At 43.2% G+C, this 24,983-nt stretch overlaps 1 protein-coding gene across 2 annotated transcripts in view; it reads right to left on the reverse strand.

Annotated features, from left to right (window-relative positions):
• Nucleotides 1-3,746: 3,746 nt before the first annotated feature.
• si:dkeyp-97b10.3 (uncharacterized) overlaps nt 3,747-24,983 on the reverse strand; it is a 180,150-nt gene continuing 158,913 nt past the window's right edge. For both annotated transcript variants that reach the window (XM_068041449.1, XM_068041447.1), the window contains 2 exons: nt 7,549-7,833; nt 3,747-4,230 (listed from right to left, as the gene is read on the reverse strand). In XM_068041449.1, the coding sequence (XP_067897550.1) occupies nt 4,187-4,230; nt 7,549-7,833 (329 nt within the window). In that variant the 3' untranslated portion in view covers nt 3,747-4,186. The remainder of the gene's footprint in view (nt 4,231-7,548; nt 7,834-24,983) is intronic.

The raw sequence follows: 24,983 nt of genomic DNA on the forward strand, positions 1-24,983 counted from the left end.
AGTTGACATGTGACACCCGCAAAGTGAGTTGCGTGCAGTAAGTGGCACTATAAGGAGGCCTGCAATCCTAACAGAGCCATGTGCTCACACCACCTGCTTCTCTCTGGCAAGAGAGAATCAAATGTATTCGGGTCACTTTGCCGAGAGCCTTAGTGGCCTCCCTTACACAATGGTGATGGCGAACTGGGAGATGGTGAAAATACTACAGCCTGGAAGAAACCAGATGTACCAATGTTCCTGGCCACAGTCACCTTCACAGCCACTGGCAATGCCGTTCTTGCCCTGCTCTGAGACTACAACTGTGGCTCAGCAGGTGGTAGATTTCAGTGAAGAGATGTATGATACACTACTCCTTGTTGAGGTTCAGGTAGGAGAATTGCTTCCTGAATAACCTGGGAAGATATGACCTCCTTCTGGGAGCCATTTTCCCCTTTCTCCTCCTTCCTCCTCCAGCAGTTTGTCCTCCTCTGTGTCGCCTCTGCTCATTCTCCCTAGCATGCTATAATCCAAGGAGATGCATATGACTGCACCAATGTCTGGGAGCTAATGCTTTGTACAAAACCCTTGAAGTCAGGACAAAGTCCTTCAACTCCTGTCACATCACACTTTATAGCCTTCAGCAACTTTAAACAACAGTACAAACAACTGAATATTTCTACCAACTCAGCGACAGTCAATAGAAATCAATCAGCTACTAACCTCAAAGTAGTTGATGATCCTGTCAAGAAAACATGCTATGCCAAGTGAGGATTTTTAATTCATCAGTTGGAAATTTACATTAAACTTAAAAAACTGGAAAGCTGGAATATTACAGACAACTTTTACAAAGACGTTGCCACAGCTAAAAATAACTGCCACCATTTGCATTTGTAAACCTTTCACATTCCAAGGCATCAAGGTGGAGACACATGTCTGATTAGTCTATTGCAGTGTGTGCCATCGATAAGATAAACTGCAGTGACTCACCAATACTTTGACAGCACCTTCCAAATCCACAACCTTTACCACATAGAAGAACAAGAGCAGCAGGTATATGGGAACACCACCACCTGGAAGTTCCCCTCCAAGTCACCTACCATCCTGATTTGGAAATATGCCCAGAATTTTACACTCCCCTGCAGGAGCGGGCTGGAGGCAGGGGATGGTGGGGGTGATGTAAAATTCCCATCACCTTCCCGCCCCCGCTACAATTTTACGAGCATCAGTGGAGGTGACAAATGGCCACCTGCCCCCACCAGTTAAGGCCCTTTAGTGGCCTATTAATTGCCACTTAAGGTCCTCTTCCCACCGCCACTGGTATGGGTGGTTCAGTAGCTCAGAAGGCTGCCCAGTAAAACCTGGTGACCTCCTTGCAGGGCTGTTGGGGGGCCATCCTGATGTGGCACCCGTTGCCTGATGGTGGGTCCCCCCTTCCACACAAGCTGTCCCCACTGGAGCACCTTGCCCCTGCCTCGAGTGATGCCCCTCCCCACCCCCGCCTTGCTGGGACCCATTCGATTGTACCTGGCAAGGCCCCGCACACTTAACTGCATTCTGCGGGCTCATGCATGTTGCCTGTCCTGGCTGGGCACAGTCCCAGCAGTGGCCACTACTCCCGGTGGCGCTGCTGGGACTGAAGACTACCCGGCCCACTGATTAGCTGGCAGCTCTTGGAGGTGGGACTTTTTGACTCAGAGGGGCAAAAGTCCTACCCAAGGCCAATTAAGGGCCTGGGCCGCGTAAAATCATGATGTGGCTTCCAGGCCCGGTAGGCTCGCCACCAACTTTTTCTAGCAGTGGGCAGGACCTCCAGCCTGACATAAAATTCTGGGCTAAATCACCGTTGCTTCATTGTTGCTGGCTCAAAATCCTGGAACTCCCTACCTAACAGCACTGTGGGAGTGCGTTCACTACATAGATTGCAGCGGTTCAAGAAGGCGGCTCACCACCACCTTCTCAAGGCCAATTAGGGATGGGCAATAAATTCTGGCCTTGCCTGTGATGCTTACGTCCCATGAACAAATGAAAAAAACATGTTTTTCATAGCCAACCCACTGAGGGGAACTCTTTGGATTTTATACCATTTTATTAGCTAATGAAGGCTGCATTGCTAACACAGTTTACCTGGCTTACTGGGAGCACAGAGACAAGGGTGAATGTAATTTTTGAAAAGTTTTTTGAAATTAGACCTTAACAGTACTGGAGGAGTACTTTCATCACACAGATCTTGAAGCACATTATGGGGTCCAAAAAGGATAGTTTAGAGAAAAGCGAAATACTACTGATGCTTGAAATCTGAAATAAAAACAGAAAATGCTGTAAACACTTAGCAGGTCAGTCAGCATGTGGAGCCATCGGGAGGAAGGTAGGATGGGAGGGCATTGGATCTACAGCTGATGAATTCCCCCCTCTGGACGATCTTGCCGTATGCGGGGAGGAAGCGGCAAGGACTACCCACCCGGCAGTGGCGGGTAGCCAATTTGCTTATATTTGCTATTTGTGGGTAGATTGGGGACGCCACTGGAATCTTCCTGGCAGCAGATGGGCCCCCCGCCAAAGCCAAAGTCACGAAGGTGCCTAGAGGCAGCGTGCCAGTGGCTGGCTTGGAGGCCTATAAGGCCTCCAACACTTAGCAGCCCCCACCAGAGCCACAGGGATCAGTGGGCCACAGCTGCAGCTAGCCTGGCAGCTGTGGCCACAGATTATTTTAACAAAATTGAGATGTCTTCAAAAGGTGCCTCAAGATGGAAACACCCTCGCGGTTCCCCTCCTACAGCACCAGTGCCCTCCTCTAATTGGGCCTGCAGCCTCAGGAACACACCCATCATCCCAATTAGGAGGCTGCCTCCCAGAAGATTGTGTGGGTGGGCATGCTGTTGGCAAGTGCGGGCCCGGAAACCGAAAATGGTCTGCACCGTGATTATTTTTTAAGTTGTTACGATTCCACCCATGAACTCTGTTTCTCTCTCCAGATGCTGCCAGACCTGCTGAGTATTCCCAGCAATTTCTGTGGTTTATGGAACTATCTTCTGCAGTTAAAAACGCATGTTTGTTCTCTATTTATCTTTGCTTTCTATGAAGGTATCGATGGAATCTCTTTTAATTTCCTTAATATCAACTACATTTTCCATATCAAATTTTGTTTCAACTTTACAATAACTTGCATTCATTAAGCACTTTTAACTTGGAAAAGCATCCCAGGACACCTCACAGAGGCATAATAAGAGCAAAACTGATGCCAAGCCAAAGAAAAAAATATTAAGAAGGGTGATGAAGAGCTCGATCAAAGAGTTCGGGTTTAAGAAGTGTCTTGGAAGGGAATGGGAGGTGGAGAGGACAACAATTTAAGTGATGCCACCCTTATCTAATGTCTCCTGCTAAACATAACCTCAAAGCTCCTGTTATCTGCTTTCTCATATTTGCTATATTGATGCAAACATAGTGTAAAACCTGACAAATACGTCATACTGTTATGAACATTTTTATGTTGATGTAATTCTATATTTACTAAAAAGTCAAAACTATTGTGCAAATTATCAGATTTTATAATCTATCAATATTGTGATGCTCTAACTCTCAGATACATTGCTGTTGCTTCGACTTTCTGTTTCTTAATGCTTTGTTGCTCATCGTGGGTACTTTCTTTTTGGCTAGGTTCCTCATTTAACCCTTGTCATGCCAGTGATTCAACTGTATCATTTTAATAGGGGAGTAATCACATCTAATCTGATTAGAAAGAAACTACTGATTCATAAAGAACTTGATTTTAATTTTTCAATAAAAAAGGTGACTACAAATAAAATGCTGAACATCCATTTAAAAGTTAGCCTTCTAGCCACTCAAAACAGGTCTCTGTACATTAGCTGCCACATTTTGCAATTACATTTTACATCAATGTTTTGCTTTAGGGTCTAAAAAACTTTACATTATATACAAATGAAGCTCACTGCCTGTAAGAGATACACAAAGGTGTACTTTTTTCAAGAAATATATATACATGCTAAGTTATTTAGAATTTTTGTAAAAGTAACTTCTTTATAGAGCTTCTTAGTTCAAATAATAAAGTATAACAATTAAAGGCTGATTTCAATTTCCTGCTTTTTTACAAAAAAGACAACGTAGAAAAATGGAACTTGCAAATAGGCAAACTACAAATGATTGTGGCAAAGGTTACATAATAGATCTTGAAGACTTCTCCTCACATAGTCTACTTATGATGTTCCTCATGCATGTTCACTTGATTACAGAAACCTGGGAGAAGACAACAAACAACAAAATTGAAATAAATTTAAGTAACAAAGAGAACAGCAAAATATGACAACAAAAAAATCAAGGGCAAACAAATTTGTAAGGAGTTTCCCATAGGATTTAAACACAATCAGTGGCTCAAACTGATGGTAAGGAGCTTACAAAGATTCTGGATAACACCATTCAAATTTATAGTCACAATCCTGTCCAGCTATGTCTTCAAAATATAGTTAGAACACAATGGGCGAGACTTCAACTCAAGATCCACCCACTTGCATAGAATTAAAGTCGGGCCCATAATAGCTCTGAATTTCTGTTGGGGGTTCGCTCAATCTCTTGCTATAACTCTGGCAGGAGATAAGTAGAAACTTTGGAGAAATAGTGTAAATGGCTGAAAGCAGTCTTAATTGAGGGCCTCACCCTTCTATTACTGAAGTTATGGCAGGAAAATTGAGACAATCCCTGTGGAAATTCAGTGCCAATGCTTCTGTTCAAGAATCATTCAACTTCACTACAGAAAATTGCAGTGTATTGCTAAATTTCTTACTAAATTAATTACTATGAAGTCAGTAAACATAAATTGTTAATTTGTATTTAGACTATTTTATATTAGAATTATTTTAGATTACTGCAACTCAACAAACAAAAGTGTAATAAAGGTTTTCACTGAATTCATATATAAATGCTTTAAAAAGGAAATTTACTTTATGTAACTAATTTATCATTGGAATAGTTTCTGCTCTGGGAGCAATCAGTGATCAGTTTTGAGAAGTATTTCTTTTGCAAGATTCTGCTCAAACTAATACTCAGTTGCATATCACCAAATGTAAAATCTGCCATGAACCAGTGCAATTGGGCAGTGTTTTGAACATAATTTTTTGAAAAACTTTGCATTAAAAAATATTTCTTGATATATTTAAGAGTGGTAATTTGACGCAGTTTGATTAATAAAGCTGAAAATAGGTTGATCATAAAAAATATTTTAAGCCATGTCTGGTCCATCACCTGTAAGTAACCCAATTTTAAATAACTGAAAGTGACTTTTAAAAATTATCCAGAACTGTTTACTAGTTATATTGGAGTACAGTAGTCAGTTTCTTAGCAAATTACAAAGCATTATATCCAAAAGCTTTTAAAATGTCCCGATCCTTGCACCCGACAGAACCAGCTTAATTTTTACAGTTTCATTGAAGGCCCGTAAACGAGCTCAATTAGCGGGAACTCCCATTGGTGATTATTCGTTCTGGGGGTGCAGCCAGTTTTGTGGGCAGGGCCAGATTCTAGTATGATGTTTTTTAAACTAGTGCAAATGATCGCTGAAACTCAAGTTGTGCTGAATGTAATTTGCACTTCAAATTCCGCAATCTTTTAGGCTGGACTTGCTGATTTTGGGCAAAACGCAAACGAAAGGAAACTCTAGGCCCATATTTTTACGTCCATTACTCATGAACATGATTTTACTGACTTCAAGGGTCATCCTAAACAATCATATGAAATAGATATATGTAGATTGTTGGAGAAATTCTAAGCTCTGTACTCTTTTAGATTTGTGTGTGTTTAATACAGTGATTGGGTGCGTAGGTTATGAATCCTGCAATCTCCAACACACTATCATTCTACCTTTATGCAACCTATCCCCAATCAAAATACTCAGTGTTATTGTCTCTTCAGGAGATGCTTTCCATTGTTGGAATGAAGGGTTTTAATTTGCCCAATTATTTTTTATTTTAAGGGTAGTAAATAGAAATTCTAATTGGTTCAGTTTCCATTGGTGAGTTAGCTTGACATGTATTTGTTAGCTTACCAGCAGAGCCCTGGTCTATCAGGACATGCCTGTAATAATGCTGATTTCATGTCACATCCACTTAAGTAGTCAAGTAGTGATCGAGGACAGTAATAGAGCTCTGCACAGCAGGGAACTAGAAAATTAAGATGAGCAGCAAATTTGTACAGTTTGATTAATTGACTAGGCCATTTCAGGATCTTGAAAGACTGATTTAATATCCATCAAATCAGAGCCAAATTACTTGCTTTTATTTATGTAATCAACCTCATTTTTGAAATCAGAAACAGAGTCAACAACAATTCAAGTTTTAAAAATTGTCTGCGTTATCTACTTGTGTAGATTGTATTATAAATTATACTTGTGTATCAATTTGTCGGTTACTTCTGCTTCTTCTGGTATTTTTATTGATCAACATAAACTACTGAGATCTTTGTTTCTATATTGCTCTGTCCTTCATGGAAAATCAATCAGTGCACTTGGGATTTTTCAACAGTTTAATATGCTCATCTGTGTGTGGGCAAGATTTTACCCCTGGGCTACAAGACCCCGACATCAGGGTCAAATGGGGGTCAGAGGCCCGCACAGTGCGGAAAATAGTCACCTGGTAGTAACTTTCCCCGAATTGGCCAATTAGTGACCAGAGGGTGGGCTTGCCGTCAGTTCTTGCAGCCAATAGGAGGCCCTCCAGCACTGAAGAAGTAGAAGCTTGCTTTTCCAGGTGAGGAAACTGGGCCCCATTGCGAAGGGGATCTGCAGCTGAGGCCAGGCAGGCGGGGAGGGCCTCAAAGCCTGTCTCGAGTACTAGCTCCCCCAGTCAGCCACCGCATTCTCTTGCGGCCGGGTAGCCCTGCAGTCTCCGATCCCGCTTCTGGGAAAATGGCTCGGGGGTGGGATGGTGCTGGCAAACTGGAAAGCCAGCTGGCGTTGTGAACCTTTGCTCCTGCCTCAGCGGTCACCCCCTCTGGGGCTAAAAACCCTGCCCAGTGTTGCTCAGCTGATTAATGTGCCTGTGAGCAGCGTAGTTTAGAAGCTCCATGGTAGTTAGTTAGGATGGGACATAGCCTACAGTGGGACCCACCCCTGCAGTCAGCCTTCTCCCACTAAGGGTAACACTGAGCTATTAGATGTGACAATCACATGACATCAAGAGAGTTTAGCTGTTCCTTTGATGAATTTACTCCAACTGAATGAGGTAACCGCTACATGATTGCATGGAGAATTAAAACAAAAAATTACCGCATGCTTGTCCCAAAGCTTATTATTAAGGGTGTAACAAGTAATAGTAGACTTTAACACAATTTTTTAAATGAACTTTAATGTGCCATTTTTGGGACAGAAAATATGGACCAGCACTGTAAAGGATAAAACTGGCAATTTTAGCAGTTCTCCCATGTTTTTCAGACAGTTCTATTGCCCGCTGTTGCCATTTTTTTAGCCACTGAACAACAGTGGAAGTACCCCCTATGTTTGGACAATTGCATTTTTTCTAGAACATCTCAATGAATTCATTAAAAAAAAAACATGTTTCCATGTACCTTCTAGGATATTCCAGGCTTCATATTCAATATTAGCATCCATGAGTTTTTTACGAAGATTGGAAGGAGTTGCATTGTCCAGTTCCTTATTTTTCCATTTTTCCAGCATCTGAAATTTTTGCATTGTAAGTGATTCATTCTTGTCCTTAATTTCATTAATATCTTGCGACTGCAGATCAAGGCAACTAATGGCAATGACTTTCCAATTACTCCCCAGTTTTTCAGCAAATTGCATTAACTGCTTGTCAGTGATAATATTATCCTTTTTGCATGTTAGTCCATCTGCTGCAAAGAAAATACATTAAAATGAATTAGCAACAATAGAGTCATTTGTAAAGCTTCAATGAATTGCAAAAAAATCTTTACAATTGCATGGCAAATCAGATGTTACTTGCCAGCATTTGACTTCAGGATTATTGCATTCATGGACTTGAGTTCACTGTTAAACTGAACTAAAGTACTTGGATACCATACTGTGGAAAAATTATTCTGACTTTTTTAATTGTTGACAATAGCAAAGCAAATATACTCCAAACTGGTTTCTACTTTGCAAAACTTTCTTTCAAGTTGCAGGTCTACGAGTGTTGACAAGGCATTTGTTTAACTGTGGAGTTAAGCCATCAGCACCTGGCCACAGCTGGAGAGCATAAAGGAGGGAGTAAGGGATTGGAAAGGTTGGGGGTAAGTGGGAAGATTGGAGACCATAGGAAATACCGGAAGGTGGAACGGCTGGGGGGGGGGGGGGGGGTGGTGGGGGGAATTGGAGACCGGAAGACACATCGAAAGCCAGAGGAGAGATCAGGGTCTACAGCTTGGGAGATGAAGGCCAGAAGAAAGATCAGAGACAGGGTTTGGTGAACCATAAGTGTCAGGGTGGAGGGGTTCAGGCTGGGGGGAGATCGGAAGCCTCTCGGAGATCAGAAACCTACTGGGAATTCAGAATGATCTGGGGATGGGTGAGATCGGAAGAATCAGGAGGAGGAGGGAGATCAGGTGCCAGGGGCGGGGGGTGGGGGGGGGGTGGGTGGGGAGATTGGAAAGGTTGTTGGTGGAGGAGATCAGAAGGGCCTCGGGCAGGATGTCTGATCATGGTGGGTGGGTGAAACAAATAAATTGGATTTGGCAGGTAAGTGGAAAGGCACTTACTTCCATGATCTACACGTTCTTGCCTTCTTTTAGCCAACGGATTTCTCAGGCCTGGGAAACCCGACCAGCCAGGGTGAAATGTAATATGCTGGTTAAATATGAGGCATGCAGCCTCATTATAATATTTAAATTGCCAACCTGCCTCCTGGGAGTGGGTTGATTGCTCCAGCCTCTCTAAACCCCTGTCCCACCTCTGTTCAAACCAGAAGTGGGTGACGGTTGGAGTTGGGTTGAGGGTTGGGATTCAAGTTTTTAACATTTTAACATCCCACCTGCCCAAACACAACTGATTTTGCCGGTTAAAAATTCCACCCCAGATTCAGGATGGAGGCTGTCAGCCATTTTTTTGTTCTTGTGCTGTCTTCGTTCGCATTTTTAACGATACACATTTCCTCATCAGTTAAAGTGATCAAGAGATTTGCAGGGTTTCTATTTTCCAATTTTCTCCACTCCTTTCCCAAATGTGTTGACTCATGTTAAGCAGTAGTTCCACAGGCACCAGTCACTCTCCAGCATCAGGCCCAAGTAGCCTCATGCACAAACCAAAGCTGTAAAAGTCAGGCTTTTCAACAGTTCATCACATCCAGCACCTATACTGACCTCCACTGACATTCACACACACACACTTTTCAGCAGAGGTCACTGCATAATTATCAAGTGTGGGCAGTCCGATTGATTTTTATCCCTTCTTTAGTTCAATGACACTTAACCCCCTTGTAGCACACTTACCCCACCCTGACTGAGATCAAACAATTCAGCAGAGAGCACAGCATTGATCCTGGGGCCTTCCTCATCTGTGTGGCTCATGCTGGCAGTTTATCTTTGATGTTATACCTTTTGAGGAACTGCTTCAAGTCTATTGTGAATTTATGAGGTAAACAGGCAGCTGCAGTAAGTGTAGAAGAGCATTCACAGCAGGGTATCAACTTTCAGCATGCTACAAATAGACTTCTGCTGTGTATTCAAATGGATTTTCAGCAGATTAAAGGTCTGTGCGATTATTGCCACAGGCTTACAGATTAATCAAATCCAATTGATTACAATACAGGGAAAGAGTATATCCCCTACATAGTAAAACAATTAGTTTTATATGGTGGGCCACTCCACCAGTGGTCCCAGTTCTGAAAGATTGCTGCTTAGGATTCTTTGGACAAGTCATATTGTTTCACAAACAATTTCCCTTGTTTCCTGATATCCTTTTCTGCCATTTCCCTTAGCTCTTCTCCTCTAGGCCCTGATTTTAGCCTCTCTGCTGCCCGGTATTTCATGGGAACTTGAGGCCAGTCTGGTACAATTTTTGAGCAGCCTCAATTTAGGTGGCTAGGGCCAAGAGAAACAGGCTGGTCTCATTACCCCAGGGACCCTAGGTCCCACGATGTAAGATTTAGGGCGCAGGGATTAGCACCGCAGCCTCACAGCTCCAGCGACCCGGGTCGATTCTGGGTACTGACTGTGCGGAGTTTGCAAGTTCTTCCTGTGACTGCATGGGTTTTCGCTGGGTGCTCCGGTTTCCTCCCACAGCCAAAGACTTGCAGGTTGATAGGTAAATTGACCATTGTAAATTGCCCCTCGTATTGGTAGGTGGTAGGGGAATTGAGGGAAGGTGGGGATGTGGTAGGAATATGGGATTAATGTAGGATTAGTATAAATCTGTGGTTGATGGTTAGCATAGACTCGGTGGGCCGAAGGGCCTTTTTCAGTGCTGTATCTCTAAAAAAAAGAATCCCAATACCATTTTCGTAAGGAGTTTAGCTGAGTGTTGGACCTGCCCACGCTACAGAGCCAGAAATGGTCAGATGCAGTATTCCTTAAAGGGCACTCTGGAGCAGGTCTGGCAAGAAGAAAAAAATGTTCCAAATCACACTTTCTTTAGAATGAGCTAAATTGCTCTCCGTGCTCCTAATCCTATCTCCATTCATTAATTCTCTCCATTGGCCCAGCCCTCATCTTTAATTCAGTGTTACTAGCTCATACTATTTTGCTGACTCAATGATTCCCTGTCCTTCCAAAAAGGCAGGATGTTTATCAGTGCTCAAATCATGCATATAGTTCATCAGTTAAATTTAAATAAGGCCTGATAACCAATATCAGGCAGGTTTCATGACCAACGATATTGGTCAGCCATTGTGACCATCAATATCAGGAGAGCTTTGTGACAACAACAACAACTTGTATTTATATAGTCCCTTTGACGTAATAAATCGTCCTTAGATGCATCATGGGATTTTGATAAAACATATGACACTGAGCCACATGAGGAGATATTAGGTTTGTCAAAGAGGTTGGTTATAAGAAGTGTCTTAAAGCAGGAAAGCAACATAGAGAGGCGGGGTGATGAAGGGAGGGAATTTGTGAACTTAGGACCTAGGCAACTGAAGGCACAAGTGCCAATGATGGAGCGATTAAAATGGGGGATTGCTCAAGGGACCAGAATTAGCTGAGCGCAGATATCTTGGAGAATTGTGGAGCTGGAGGAGATTACAGAGATAGGGAGGGGTGAGGCCTTGCAGGGAATTGAAAAGAAGGATGAGAATTTTAAAATCAAGACGTTGCTTGACTGGGAGTTAATGTAGGTCAGTGAGTACAATGGTGATAGGGGAAGGGGACTTGGTGTAAGTTCAGACATGGGCAGCAGAGTTTTGGATGACCTCAAGTTTACCGAGTGTAGAATGTGAGAGACCAGTCAGGAGTGTGTTGGAATTGTCATGCAGGCGTGCCCCCACCTGCCAAGAATGAGGCATATTAATTTTGTCATATGAACATTGATTTTAAACCTGCTGGGAAGAAGAGAAGGCCTGTTACAAAGGCTGCCAGACACTTAGCTGAAAAACATTTGCATACTAACAGATTGTACTTGTGGAGACAAAAGGACCACCCTGACACATTCAACCCACAATGGATTTTGATCACCAGACATTGAAGATGTAAGGAAGAGCATTCCAGAGACTGCTAAGGTGATACAATCCACAAAAGCCAGGACTGGTTAAACCAGCTGGTCATATGACTAACTGGCTGGTCCAGGGTTTTTTGAACTAGCCACAGAGTTTTTGAACTCAGAAAGACTGCCCCTGGAGTGAGAAGACCTCTCTTTTCTGCTCCCATCTCTTTCTCACAAGCCTCTGAACCCACTGAGGACATATGAACCCCAAGAGAGAAAAGTCTTCTACATCGAACAAGGTTTAAGAAGAATACTGGGCCCCAACGAAAAGCAAGACCTACCTACAATCAAGGACTCTACAGCCAGCTCGAAGAACAGTAACCAAAACCATCTTCAGATATTGCCTCAAACTTTTCCACTTTATTTCTTCTGCTCATTTATGTCTCCATTTGCATGTATGTATCGCGTATGCATGCTAACGTGGGTGCGTCGCGTTTCCATAGGTGTTAACCAAATTAGAGTTTAAGTTTAATAAAGTTCAACCTTTTTTCTTTAAACCTAAGAAAATCTGTTTGGCTAATTTCTTTGCCTTGTAATTGGAAGTTAGTGAACAAAGATTCACTAAGGGTGAGCTAAAAAAATGGTGTGTTTAAAATTAAACCCTGTTACGGTAAGACCAGGTGAAGGCTGAGAGGGAACCCTAGACCCCTTTTTCACTTGGTCGTAACAGAATAGTAAAGTGTAGAGGTAATGAAGGCATGAATGAGGGTTTCAGCAGCAGATGAGCTGAAATGGGCGACGTCAGCCAATGCTACAGTGATGGAAATAGGTGGTCTTAGTGATGGTGCGAATATGTGGATGGGAGCTCGTCAAGAGGAGATTGTTAGATTCTCTCTTATTGGAGATTGTCATTGCCTGGCACTTGTGTGGCACGAATGTTACTTGCCACTTATGAGCCCAAGCTCCAGACAGTTTGAGAAGGGATAATTCACCGTTGTTACATTTGTGACTTTGGTAAGAGTCATTTTGGTACTGTGGCGGGGCAGAAACCTGATTGGAGGGATTCAAACATGGAGTACTAGGAAAGAGTGGCACGGATTTAGAAGGCGACAAAACGTTCATGACTTTGGGAAGGAATGGGAGGTTGGAGATGGAATGGTAGTTTGCAAGGACAGTGGGGTCAAGGGTTGGCTTTTTGAAGAGAGGGGCGATGACGACAGATTTAAAGAGAGGGCCAAAAGCAAAAAGAGAGAATTGTTCACAAGATCAGCTCACATGGGGATCAGGAGGGGAAGCTGGTTGTCAGCAGTTTAGTGAGAATAGGGTCGAGGCAGCAGGAGGTGGGTTTCATGGACAAGATGAGCTTGGAAAGGGCATGAGGGGAGACAGGAGAGAAACTATGAACAGATGTGCATTCAGGTCTAGGGCAGAGGGAACTTTAGAGGAAGTATGGCCCAGTGGGTTAGTGGAGGGGAGGGACGTGGCAGAGACAGCTGATCTGATGGTCTCATTCTGAGTGACAAAGAAGTCCATGAGCTCCTCGCACTTGTTGTTGGAAGTCAGGGTGGAGGAGACAGGGGAGAGAGGTTTAAGAAGATGGTTACAGTACAGAAAATAAGCCAAAAGTTATCTTTGCTTTCCAGGATGATCCGGGTATAGTAAGCAGGTTTAGCAAACAACGGCAGGACCCAATAGTGTTTCATGTGGTCCAGCCAGATCTGGCAGTGGATGGCTAAACCAATAGTCTGCCATATCCTTTCAAATCTGCATCCCTTGGAATTAAGGAAGCGGAGATGAGGGCTGTACCGGGGGACCTCCAGGATGAGAGACTAGGGCACCAAAAGTGGAGGTAAGGTGCAAGTTGAGCAAATCAGTAGCTGCAAAAATCTTGAGGCAAACAGAAGGCCAAAGGCTGGACAGCTGGAATTTTGAAAGTGCAGCTGTAAGTGAACTGGGCATATTGACCATCAGGCAGGCTTTATGACCATTGATGTCAGGCAGACCTTGTGGCCATCAGTATCGGGCAGGCCTTGTGACCATCAATGTATTGGGCAGGGCTGGTGACCATTGATATCAGGCAGGCCTTGTGGCCATCAGCATTGTGCAGGCATTGTGACCATCGATATCAGGCAGACTTTGTGGCCATCGGTATCGGGCAGACATCGTGACCATTGATATCAGGCAGGCCTTGTGGCCATCAGCATTGTGCAGGCATTGTGAGCATCGACATCAGGAAGACTTTGTGGCCATCGGTATCGGGCAGGCTTTGTGACCATCGATATCAGGCAGGCCTTGTGACCATCAGCATTGTGCAGGCATTGTGACCATCGATATCAGGCAGACTTTGTGGCCATCGGTATCGGGCAGACATCGTGACCATCGATATCAGGCAGGCCTTGTGACCATCAGCATTGTGCAGGCATTGTGGCCATCGGTATCGGGCAGACTTCGTGACCATCGATATCAGGCAGGCCTTGTGACCATCAGCATTGTGCAGGCATTGTGACCATCAATATCGGCAGACTTTGTGGCCATCGGTATCGGGCAGGCTTTGTGACCATCGATATCAGGCAGGCCTTATGACCATCAATATCGGGCAGGCTTTGTGACCATCAATGTCGGGCAGGCTTTGTGACCATCGATATCAGGAAGGCCTTATGACCATCAATATCGGGCAGGCCTTGTGACCATCGATATCAGGCAGGCCTTGTGACCATCGATATCAGGCAGGCCTTATGACCATCAATATCGGGCAGGCCTTGTGACCATCGATATCAGGCAGGCCTTGTGACCATCGATATCAGGCAGGCCTTGTGACCATCAGCATTGTGCAGGCCTTGTGACCATCGATATCAGGAAGGCCTTGTGACCATCGATATCAGGCAGGCTTTGTGACCATCAGTATTGGGCAGGGCTGGTGACCATTGATATCAGGCAGGTCTTGTGGCCATCAGTATCGGGCAGGCTTTGCGTATGCTCTGTCTACAACCCTCCCAATATACACTAAAGTTCTAGTCATAGACAGAGCTGTTAGATGAAAGCACTTTCCTTGCATATTACAGTTTTAATAAAACAAATTAAACTCATTCTTTATATCAGTGCCGATAATTAATTCAAACCTTCAACCTTCAGATATCAATATAACCAAAAAAGGTCAGGGCAAATGCAAAAAGAAGGGGATAAAACTATACTGCTCAACAATTGAAAAGAAAATTACAAAGACTGGAAATCTGAAACAAAAACCAAGAATGCTGGTCACTTAATGTCTGTAATGGGAAAAGACAGGTTAAAAGTTTGGATATCAAAGCTCTGATGAAGGGTTCAGCCTGAAAGATTAACCTTTTCACCATGCAGAGGCTGACTGGCCTGATGTGTATTTCTAGCATTTTGTATCACATTACTTCAAAAAGATTTAATGACTAATTTTTCAACTTCACACAGGGAGATTGCCAAGGAGTAATCTAGAATAAAAGTACTTGACTGGAAAAGGCTAATTTCAGCAAATTAAGGAGGGATCTGGCACGAGTATATTGGCAGGCAGAAATCTAATGGAGCCTTTAAAGAGGAGATGGTTCAGTTATGCACAAGGGGGAAGTGGGGGGTGCGGGGGGGCCGCAACCAAAAGCCAGAGCTGCTTGGATGATAAAGGTTGAACCTAAAAAGTATGAAGGAGAAGTGAAAAGGGAAATAAGAAAGGCAAAGAGAAAGTGGGAGAATAGATTAACGACTTACATAAAAGGGAACCCAAAGATTTTCTATAGGCATATCAGGCAGGCCTTTTGGATTCAGGGCCAAAATGGAGATCTATTGGTGGAGGCAGGAGACATGGCTAAGGTACTAAATGAATACTTTGCATCGGTGTTTCCCAAGAAGACTTTGTAAAAAGCTATGGAAAATGAGGAGGTTGCCAGGATACTGGATGAGATAAAAATAGGTAAAGAGGAGGTACTAGGAAGGCTGGCAGTCCTTAAAGCAGATAAGTCACCCGGTCCCGATGGGATACATCCTTGGTTGCTGAGGGAAGTTAAGGGTAGAAGTTGTGGAGGTGCTGGCCACAATCTCCAGTCCTCCTTAGATACGGGGTGGTGCCAAAGGACTGGAGGATTTCAAATGTTACACACTTGTTCAAAAAAGGGGAGAAAGATAAACGTGGCCATTATGTCAGTGGTGAGGAAGGTTTTAAAAACATCAATCTGGGAGAAAATTAACAGCCACTTGGACAAGCACGGACTAATAAAGGAGAAACAGCATAGATTTGTTAAGAGCAAATCATGTTTGACTAACTTGATAGAGTTTTTTGATGAGTTAACAGGAAGGGTGGTGAGGGCAATGCAGTTTGTGTTGTGCAAATAGACTTCCAAAAGGCATTTGACAAATTACTACATATTAGGATTGTTAGCAAATTTGAAGCCTATAGGATAAAATGGGCAGTAGCAACATGAATACAAAATTAGCTAAGCGATAGAAAATTAAGAGTTGTGGTGAACGGCTGTTTTTCGGACTGGAGGGAGGTATACAGTGGAGTTCCCCATGGGTTAGTACATGGGCCACTGTTGTTTTTGAGATACATTAATGACTTGGACTTAGAGGTACAGGGCACTATTTGGAAATTTGCAGATGACATGAAATTTGGAAATGTAGTACACACTGAGGAAGAGGAAAAGGACATAGGGGGTGGAATGGACAGGCGCATGACAGATGAAATTCAATGCAGGAAAGTGTGAGATGATACATTTTGGTAGGAAGAATGGGCAGAGACAATGCATGCTAAATGGTACCATTTTCAAGGGGGTTCAAGAACCGAGAGACCTGGGAGTGCTTGTGCACAAATCTTTGAAGGTGGCAGGATGGGTTAACAAAGCAGTTAATAAAGCAAATGGGATCCTGGGCTTTATAGATAGAGGCATAGAATACAAACCTATATAAAGCACCAGTGCGGTTCCAGCTGGAATATGGTGTCCAATTCTGGTCACCACACTTTATGAAAGGCCTGAAGGCTTTGGAGAGAGTACATAAGAGATTTACCAGAATGATTCCAGGGATGAGAGATTACAGTTATGTGGACAGATTGGAGAAGCTGCAGTTGTTCTCATTAGAGCAGAGAAGGCTAAGAGGAGATTTGATGGAGGTGTTTAAAATCATGAAGGGTTTAGATACAGTAAATACAGAAAAACTGTTTTCAGTGGTTGAAGGTTGGTTAAACAGAGGGCACAGGTTTAAGGTGATTGGCAAAAGAAGGGAATATGAAGGAAAATATTTTTATGCAACAAGTGGTTCGGATTTGAATGCACTGCCTGATAGGGTGGTGGATACAGATTCAACAGCAGCCTTTCAAAGGGAATTGGATAAATTCCTGAAGAAGAAAAAAATTGCAGGGATATGGGGAAAGGGTAGGGGAGTAGGACTAATTGGATTGCTCTTTGAAAAAGATGGCACAGATTCAATGGGCAGAATGGCCTCCTTCTGTGCTGTACTGTTCTATGATTCTCGGGCATGCTTCCAGCAGGCAAGGTTCTGGCCATAAGCAAGAGGTCAAACTGTTGTCCCTTCAACCTTTTATGGAGGAATGTAAATGTTTGCTCGCGTAATAAAGTTGACTGTAGTTCAAAAATAATTCATGGCCCTGTAAAACATTTTTAGAAATAGTGCAAACTTAAAAATCACCATACAAATGAAAAGATTTTCTTCTTTCTTTCCTAGTGTAAGCTTAGAATTCCTTATTATGATATGTTATTTTTCTGTCAAACATTTATAACCTGGATCCAAAGATGAAGCTCCACAATGTCAAGATAAAAATACCAAACAACTGCCAATGTGAGATTGTTCTATTGGCAGATCAATGACATGTTGCCCTCTACTGCATATTGCTTTAGTTGCACCTTATAATCATAATGGCCCAGAATTTGCTGGGAAAATAGCAGCAAGTAAAAACCCCAGCAATTTGCAATGAGAAAGAAAGGGGAGGCTTTGGTGTAGTGGTAACATCACTGGACTAGTAACCTAAAAACCCCAGACCAGTACTCTGAAGACATGAGTTTGAATCACATCATGGCAGATGGTGAAATTTGAATTCCATTCATAAAATCTGGAATTAAAAACTTAGGCAATGCCAGCATTTGTTGCCCATCCCTAATTACCCCAGACTAGAGCACTAGAGCAGTTAAGAGTCAACCACATTGCTGTGGGTCTGGAGTCACATGTAGGTGTTGTTGGGTTAGGACAGAAGATTTCCTTCCCCTGAAGAATATTAGTGAACCAGATGGGCTTTTACAACAATCGATGTTAGTTTCATGGCACTATTACTGAGACTCACTTACAATTCCAGATATTTTTATTAATTAATTCAATTTAAATTTTATCAGCTGCCGTGGTGGGATTTGAATCTGTGTCCCCAGGGCATTAGCCTGGGCCTCTGAATTACTAGTCCAGTGACATTACCACTACGCCACCACCTCCCCTCTGAATCCAATTTGCAATGCCCTCCCTTTATTTCTTTCCCTATCCAATTTGAATTTAATTCACCCTATTACCTTCTCTGGCATTTGCTCTCTATCTTTATCCTTAAATTTCATTGGTTAAAGAGATAGGCTATTGGTTCAGCCATTCACCAAAATCTCAGATGTCCTCACCCCGCTGTTATCAGCAATTTGCAGCATAAATAAATCCAGCTCTTGGGCAACACGGCAAATTCTGGGCCAATGTCTCTCATGTGTCAGAGTTAATTAAGCAAAATTGAAGCAATAAATTTCAGGGTAGAATTTGGGAGCTCCCTGATCTCCTGCTGCCGTCAGCAGCAATCCCACAGAAGCAGCGCAAACAACTATTTCTGACATTCTTTCTTTCCTAGTGTAAGCTTAGCACTCCTTATCATAATATGTTATTCTACAACTTCTGTTTATAGATTTATAGATTGGATCCAAGGATGAAGCATCACAATATCAAGATTAAAATATCAAACAACAAAATCCTCCTTTGGATTACTGCCAAAGTTTGAGGAAGAGATCAGAAACACCCCCCACAAACCCTGTAAATTCCAGCTGCTAATCTTCTGTGGAAAAGAAGCAAAACATCAAATTTGACAAAAGCAAGAAAGGTCAGGCTTATTGCAAAAGGTCTTCTGTAAAAAATTCTGAATCCTATTGAAAACTAACAAAATGAGAAGCAAAATATTCTGATATAAAAAGAGAACTTCAACAAACAGAGATGGTTGGGGCAGTGTCAACGTTCCTCCAATATAGTATTAATTTGTAAAAATAAATCTAAATAATCAACTAACTTTAAATAATCCAAAGGTACGTGTACAAGGAATTAGATCAGTTTGAAGATTCCATACAATTAGAATGCAAGTCTTCCCAGACTCTCCCAGTGGCATGGTACCTTGCTGGTCTTGGGTGCAAGTTGAAAAAAAACGGGCCCCTGCCTTTGAGTATTTGATTCATCTCACACTTGTTATGGCCAGCTGGTAAGGGATGTGAGTGGTCCCCACTGTTCACCTCCCAACTGACCACAGCAAATGTTTTTGTTACTAGGGTTTAAACCCTTTGTGTTTTATTTGTCAAATAAACAGACAGTGACAGGTTTCCTTGTAGATTTAAAACAAAGATTAACTATTTATTGAATAATATTCATTCCTGAAATGGTCGCAAACGCACCCACGCATGCGCTCACTCTCTGGGATGCATTTTAAAAGCACACACGGGGCACAGCACAAAGCTGCCGCAATTCCAAATGCGGTTGCTCATTATCATGGCCAGGGCAGCTGCCCCCCCTCCGATGACGTGGAGGGGGCGGGAGAGCCGTCCCTGGCAATGGTGTCTGCTGCCAATGAGCAGGCGCAGCACCATTTTTGAAGGGCTTAGAGCCATAAATGACAAGTGCAATTTTTAAAGGGCCAGTTATTATATAGTTTAACAAAATGAATAGAAAAGTCTTTCCATGACCTCCCCCCCCACCCCCCCCCCCCCCACAATGACATTAAACATCATTCCTGCCCTTTCCCCACACAGAATACCTACCATGATTATATGATCTTCCCCACCCCCAAAGTTCTGAACTTTTGTCCTTTACCTCTTCCCATCACAACCTCCCCAACAAATCCGAAGCAGTTGACCCTGCTCCCCCCACCCCCACACTGAGAAAATCACCTCCTCCACCCTCCGCACAGGTGTCGCACAACATTTTCCAGAACGGAGATTCGAGGGCGCAGCATTGCCGGCTGCCTGAATGAAGATTGGTGTGGCAAATAAGAAGGCGATGGGACCTTCATTAATTTAGGTCGGGTAATCTATTTCAATATGGGAATCCTGGTCCCGTCGCCGAGCGGGGTTGGGGAGGGGGTGGCTGCCACGAGGCCTCTCCACTTCTGTTAAGATCAGGATGGGACCTGCCAGCATTGGGGTTGGTGGCGGGCCTCATCCGTTACGATCTTCATGCCCCCCGTCACCATTTTCTGCGTCGGAGACCCTTTAAAATCCAGTCTTTTTTCTATCACTCACACACACACACACACACACACACACACACACACACACACACACACACACACACACACACACACACACACACACACACACACACACACACAGGAAAAGAGTAAGTGATTTGAAATGAGGTAGGTCTTCAGAGTTCACAGTAAACCTGTTGAAGCTTCTCGGAGGATACATCCGCTTTTTAAAGTTGCAGGCCTGGGTTGCTTGTAGATTTTCTGGTGGTTGAGACTTCAGTCTGGAAGCGGTGGTCACTTTCAGTTCTCTGCTACACCAGGTTGAAGGATAGAATTCACAGCAGGACTCCTTCATTGGCTGTTGCTGGATCTCTCACAGTTCTTGGCTGGACAGGCTTTTTGATTTTTTTTTTATTCATTCATGGGATGTGGGCTTCGCTGGCCAGGCCAGCATTTATTGCCCATCCCTAATTACCCTTGAGAAGGTGGTGGTGAGCTGCCTTCTTGAATCGCTGCAGTCCATTTGGGGTAGGTATACCCACAGTACTGTTAGGAAGGGAGTTCCAGGAGTTTGCTCTAGCGACAGTGAAGGAATGATGATATAGTTCCAAGTCAGGATTGTGTGTGACTTGGAGGGAAACTTGCAGGTGGTGGTGTTCCCATGCATTTGCTGCCCTTGTCCTTCTAGTTGGTAGAGGTCGCGTGTTTGGAAGGTGCTGTCTAAGGAGCCTTGGTGCATTACTGCAGTGCATCTTATAGATGGTACACACTGCTGCCACCGTGCGTCGGTGGTGGAGGGAGTGAATGTTTGTAGATGGGGTGCCAATCAAGCGGGCTGCTTTGTCCTGGATGGTGTCGAGCTTCTTGAGTGTTTTAGGAGCTGCACCCATCCTGGCAAGTGGAGAGTGTTCCATCACACTCCTAACTTGTGCCTTGTAGATGGTGGACAGGCTTTGGGGAGTCAGGAGGTGAGTTACTCGCCTCAGGATTCCTAGCCTCTGACCTGCTCTTGTAGCCACGGTATTTATATGGCTACTCCAGTTCAGTTTCTGGTCAATGGTAGCTCCTAGGATGTTGATAGTGGGGGATTCAGTGATGGTAATGCTGTTGAATGTCAAGGGGAGATGGTTAGATTCTCTCTTGTTGGAGATGGTCATTGCCTGGCACTTGTGTGGTTCGAATGTTACTTGCCACTTATCAGCCCAAGCCTGGATATTGTCCAGGTCTTGCTGCATTTCTACATGGACTGCTTCAGTATCTGAGGAGTCGCAAATGGTGCTGAACATTGTGCAATCATCAGCGAACATCCCCATTTCTGACCTTATGATTGAAGGAAGGTCATTGATGATGCAGCTGAAGATGGTTGGGCCGAGGACACTACCCTGAGGAACTCCTGCAGTGATGTCCTGGAGCTCAGATGATTGACCTCCAAGAACCATAACCATCTTCCTTTGCGCTAGGTATGACTCCAGCCAGCGGAGGGTTTTCCCCCTGTGATGTCTCCCCTCTCTCTCCAGAGAGCTACTTTTTAAGATAAAAGACTCTCACATATTGTCTCTGTTAGGAGACACAGGGCCCCTTCTTGTTGTGACAGCAATGAACCAGGATGTGGCTATTTCACACCTTCTTTGTTTCAGAAGAACCCATTCAATTCAGGAATGTATCTTGATGGATGGATGTAATTGACACCTCTTAGTTTGGAATGTATCCTTTTGTCCTTAACAGACAGCAAGACAGTTTGAATATACAGGGCCCGGTCGTCTGACCTTTAGTGACCATTTTGTCGCACATTGGCCACTTTTTTAAAGGAAAAGTCAATTTTTATAACTCTTCAGTATGGGTTCTGTATTTTCATTGCTGCATTTTTCATGCTCATGCACGACATCTCCCGCAAAAGGGAAAAATGTAATTCCTTGGATTTCATTTTTATGTTTGTTTTTATTTAGTTTAGAAAGAAAGAAAGATGGAAAGTAGGAAGGTAGATGGTCACACCACTGCACACATTCTGCATTCATGACACCCACACCTCAATCTTACAACTGCTACAGTTGGCATTGTCTGTAACAGCCATTTCTTGTTCAACCTTGAGCTTTACATCATCCTTTCTTTGGACAAGGCACAATTGTAATTGAATTTCCTTTTCACACATTGAAATTTTGCCTCAGGAAAGCATGTGTTAGGAAACTTTGTGCCTTTTATCAGTATCCCACTTTTAAATCTCAGCTATGTGGTGTTCAACGGGGTTGGATTTCTCTAGTATCTGTTTGCAGTACTTTGGGAGACGGCTGGAGAGACATTCTTTCTGTTCTAAGGCTTGTAATATGCAAATTTTTATCACTGCATTGTTCATACAAACATATGAATTAGGAGCAGGAGTTGGCCACTTGGCCTCTCGAGCCTGCTCTGCCATTCAATGCTGATCTGATTGTAACCTTAACTCCACATTCCTGCCTACCCCCAATAACCTTCCACCCCCTTGCTTATCAAGAATCTACCTACCTCTGCTTTAAAAATATTCAAAGACTCTGCTTCCACTGCCTTTTGAGGAAGAGAATTCCAAAGACTCAAGATCCTCTGAGAGAAACAATTTCTCCTCATCTTTCTTAAATGGGCGACCCCTTATTTTTAAACGGTGACCCCTAGTTCTAAATTCTCCCACAAGAGGAAACATCCTTTCCACATTCACCCTGTCAAGACCCCTCAGAATCTTATATGTTTCAATCAAGTCACCTCTTACTTATCTAAACTCCAGCAGATACAAGCCTAGCCTGTCCAAACTTTCCTCATAAGACAATCTGCCCATTCCAGGTATTAGTCTAATAAACCTTCTCTGAACTGCTTCGAATGAATTCACATCCTTCCTTAAATAAGGAGACCAGTAGTGTACACAGTACTCCAGGTGTTCCTGGCTGTTTTCAAATTTTTCTGCCTGTACAGACCTTAACCCCTGCTGCTTCGACAACACATGGATTTAATAATTCAAGTTCGGATACATTGATAATTCTTATCTCTAGGGTGACAGTGGATGATAGATTGTTTTTAGCATCTGTGAGGCATCTGGGCTTTCCTTCTGCACTTTGTCCTTAGTGAGTTCTGAATCTGCTTTGCTGGGTTCGGTTAGCTTTGGAATTAGAACCTGACCCCTTGATTCTTCAGTGGGCACATCCACACTGACCTCAGTTTTGTTTTTTTGTGGCTTTCACAAATGTTGTTTACCTTAGGGCATTTTACCTTCCATTTCCCTTTACTTTGGGGATGGTTTCCGCCCAATCTGCCACTTGTCCTCTGGGACACTACTGCTCGCAAGTGGCTGTCAGCTTCCATTGCACACCCCTGTGGTACTTCAGCCAGGTGAGGCATCTCCCTCACTCTTGGCTTGCCTGTTTGGGCACTTTCCTTGTCCCTAAACAAATCTTTTAAGAAGGTTTCTGCTAACACACCTCTGGTGCTCTCCCTTCAATCTCTGCTACTTTTATCTCAGCTTCTTTAAATTCTGGTGCAGGACCAAGCAACAGAGAACAAAGTTGGGAACATATAAACCCCTTTGTCGGTTCTCACAGTGCTCCATTATTTGGATGAGAAGGGCTAATTCATGAAAGCACATCTTCAGACCCAGCGAGACATCAGGGGCATCTATTTGTTACTGTCAAAACACATGGTTATATGCATGCACCTCATAGCACTTGTGCATTGGTATGTCATTAAGACCTGTCTTTGGAATCTCCGGTTTGCTATTCACTGGAGAGACAGTGACCAAGCTATGCAACCTCCTGTGGAAGATTTAAAGACAAAGTAAAGTTTTGGCATAGTTCTTCCCATAGTAGTGAAGGTTACAGTAGTATTCAGCTGCATAAGGAGAAGATTCTAATTAAGCTGAGACACTAAGCTTGCAAAATTCAGTGAGACCAACCCTCCCCACAGCCAGCATGGGTGCGTCTGTGCCATGGGTGACACAGCCTCCAATTTTACTGGTATTGGAAAATGGGGCTTAAATGGACCAGACACAGCAAATCTCTGTGAAATCATTTGTCTTGAAATAACATTGATGAATAGAAATGGATCACTTGCAGTATATCGTTCTATTTCATTCAATGAAAATGGCTTTGTGTAGGATATTCTGCATTGTGACTAGATACTTTGACCATTTAAACAAGTGGAAATAGGTCAGTAGAGAACAAAATAGTATTGTTATGTCCAGCGATGTAACATTTCAGTCGATATCGACTCTGGGAGATGCAAACTAAAAGAACGTACATATAAAATATACTTTTATATAAGAAAAGCAAAATACTGCGGATGCTGGAAATCTGAAATAAAAACAAGAAATGCTGGAAATACTCAGCAGGTCTGGCAGCATCTGTGGAGAGAGAAACAGAGTTAACATTTCAGGTCAGTGACCCTTCTTCAGAACTGAAAATATACCTTTGTTATTTTGTGGAAAACTGATATTCTATTCCAATACATACCATACTGAATACTATATAAACATTTAGCATTTTCTTTTCTCCACTAGGTCACTATACTAGTGGAATTAATATTAAAGAGAGAAAGAACTTGCATGAGTAGTAATGTGTGGATTAGGCTGCACAGTATTTTGCTTTGATTGTTCCCAGTCCCATTCAACAGAGTTGGAGGGAAAATCGGGTAGCAATAACACTTGCATGCATTGCCACTTGACTTCCTGTGGTCATATTTTTGTCATATATTTTGTGTCAACTTTTTCCCATTATGAATTCTCCTGGCTCCATTTAGAATGGCTTGGATTTTGCGGTAATAAAGATAGTGAGGTTATCGGTGCTCACCATTATTAAAGAGTAAGTCAGACAACAATTTCTGGCAACTGCATATGTGAAGTTAAGCACAGAAGTCAGAAGGTTGCTGTCCAGGCTTCTTGTTCCTCCAGAAGCTAAGCTATAACAGTATCTCACCAAGAGACTTGGCATTTGAAATACATGGAAAGGTGTGAAA

This window comes from Heterodontus francisci, chromosome 11, assembly GCF_036365525.1.
Source record: "Heterodontus francisci isolate sHetFra1 chromosome 11, sHetFra1.hap1, whole genome shotgun sequence".
Classification (NCBI taxonomy): Eukaryota; Metazoa; Chordata; class Chondrichthyes; order Heterodontiformes; family Heterodontidae; genus Heterodontus; species Heterodontus francisci.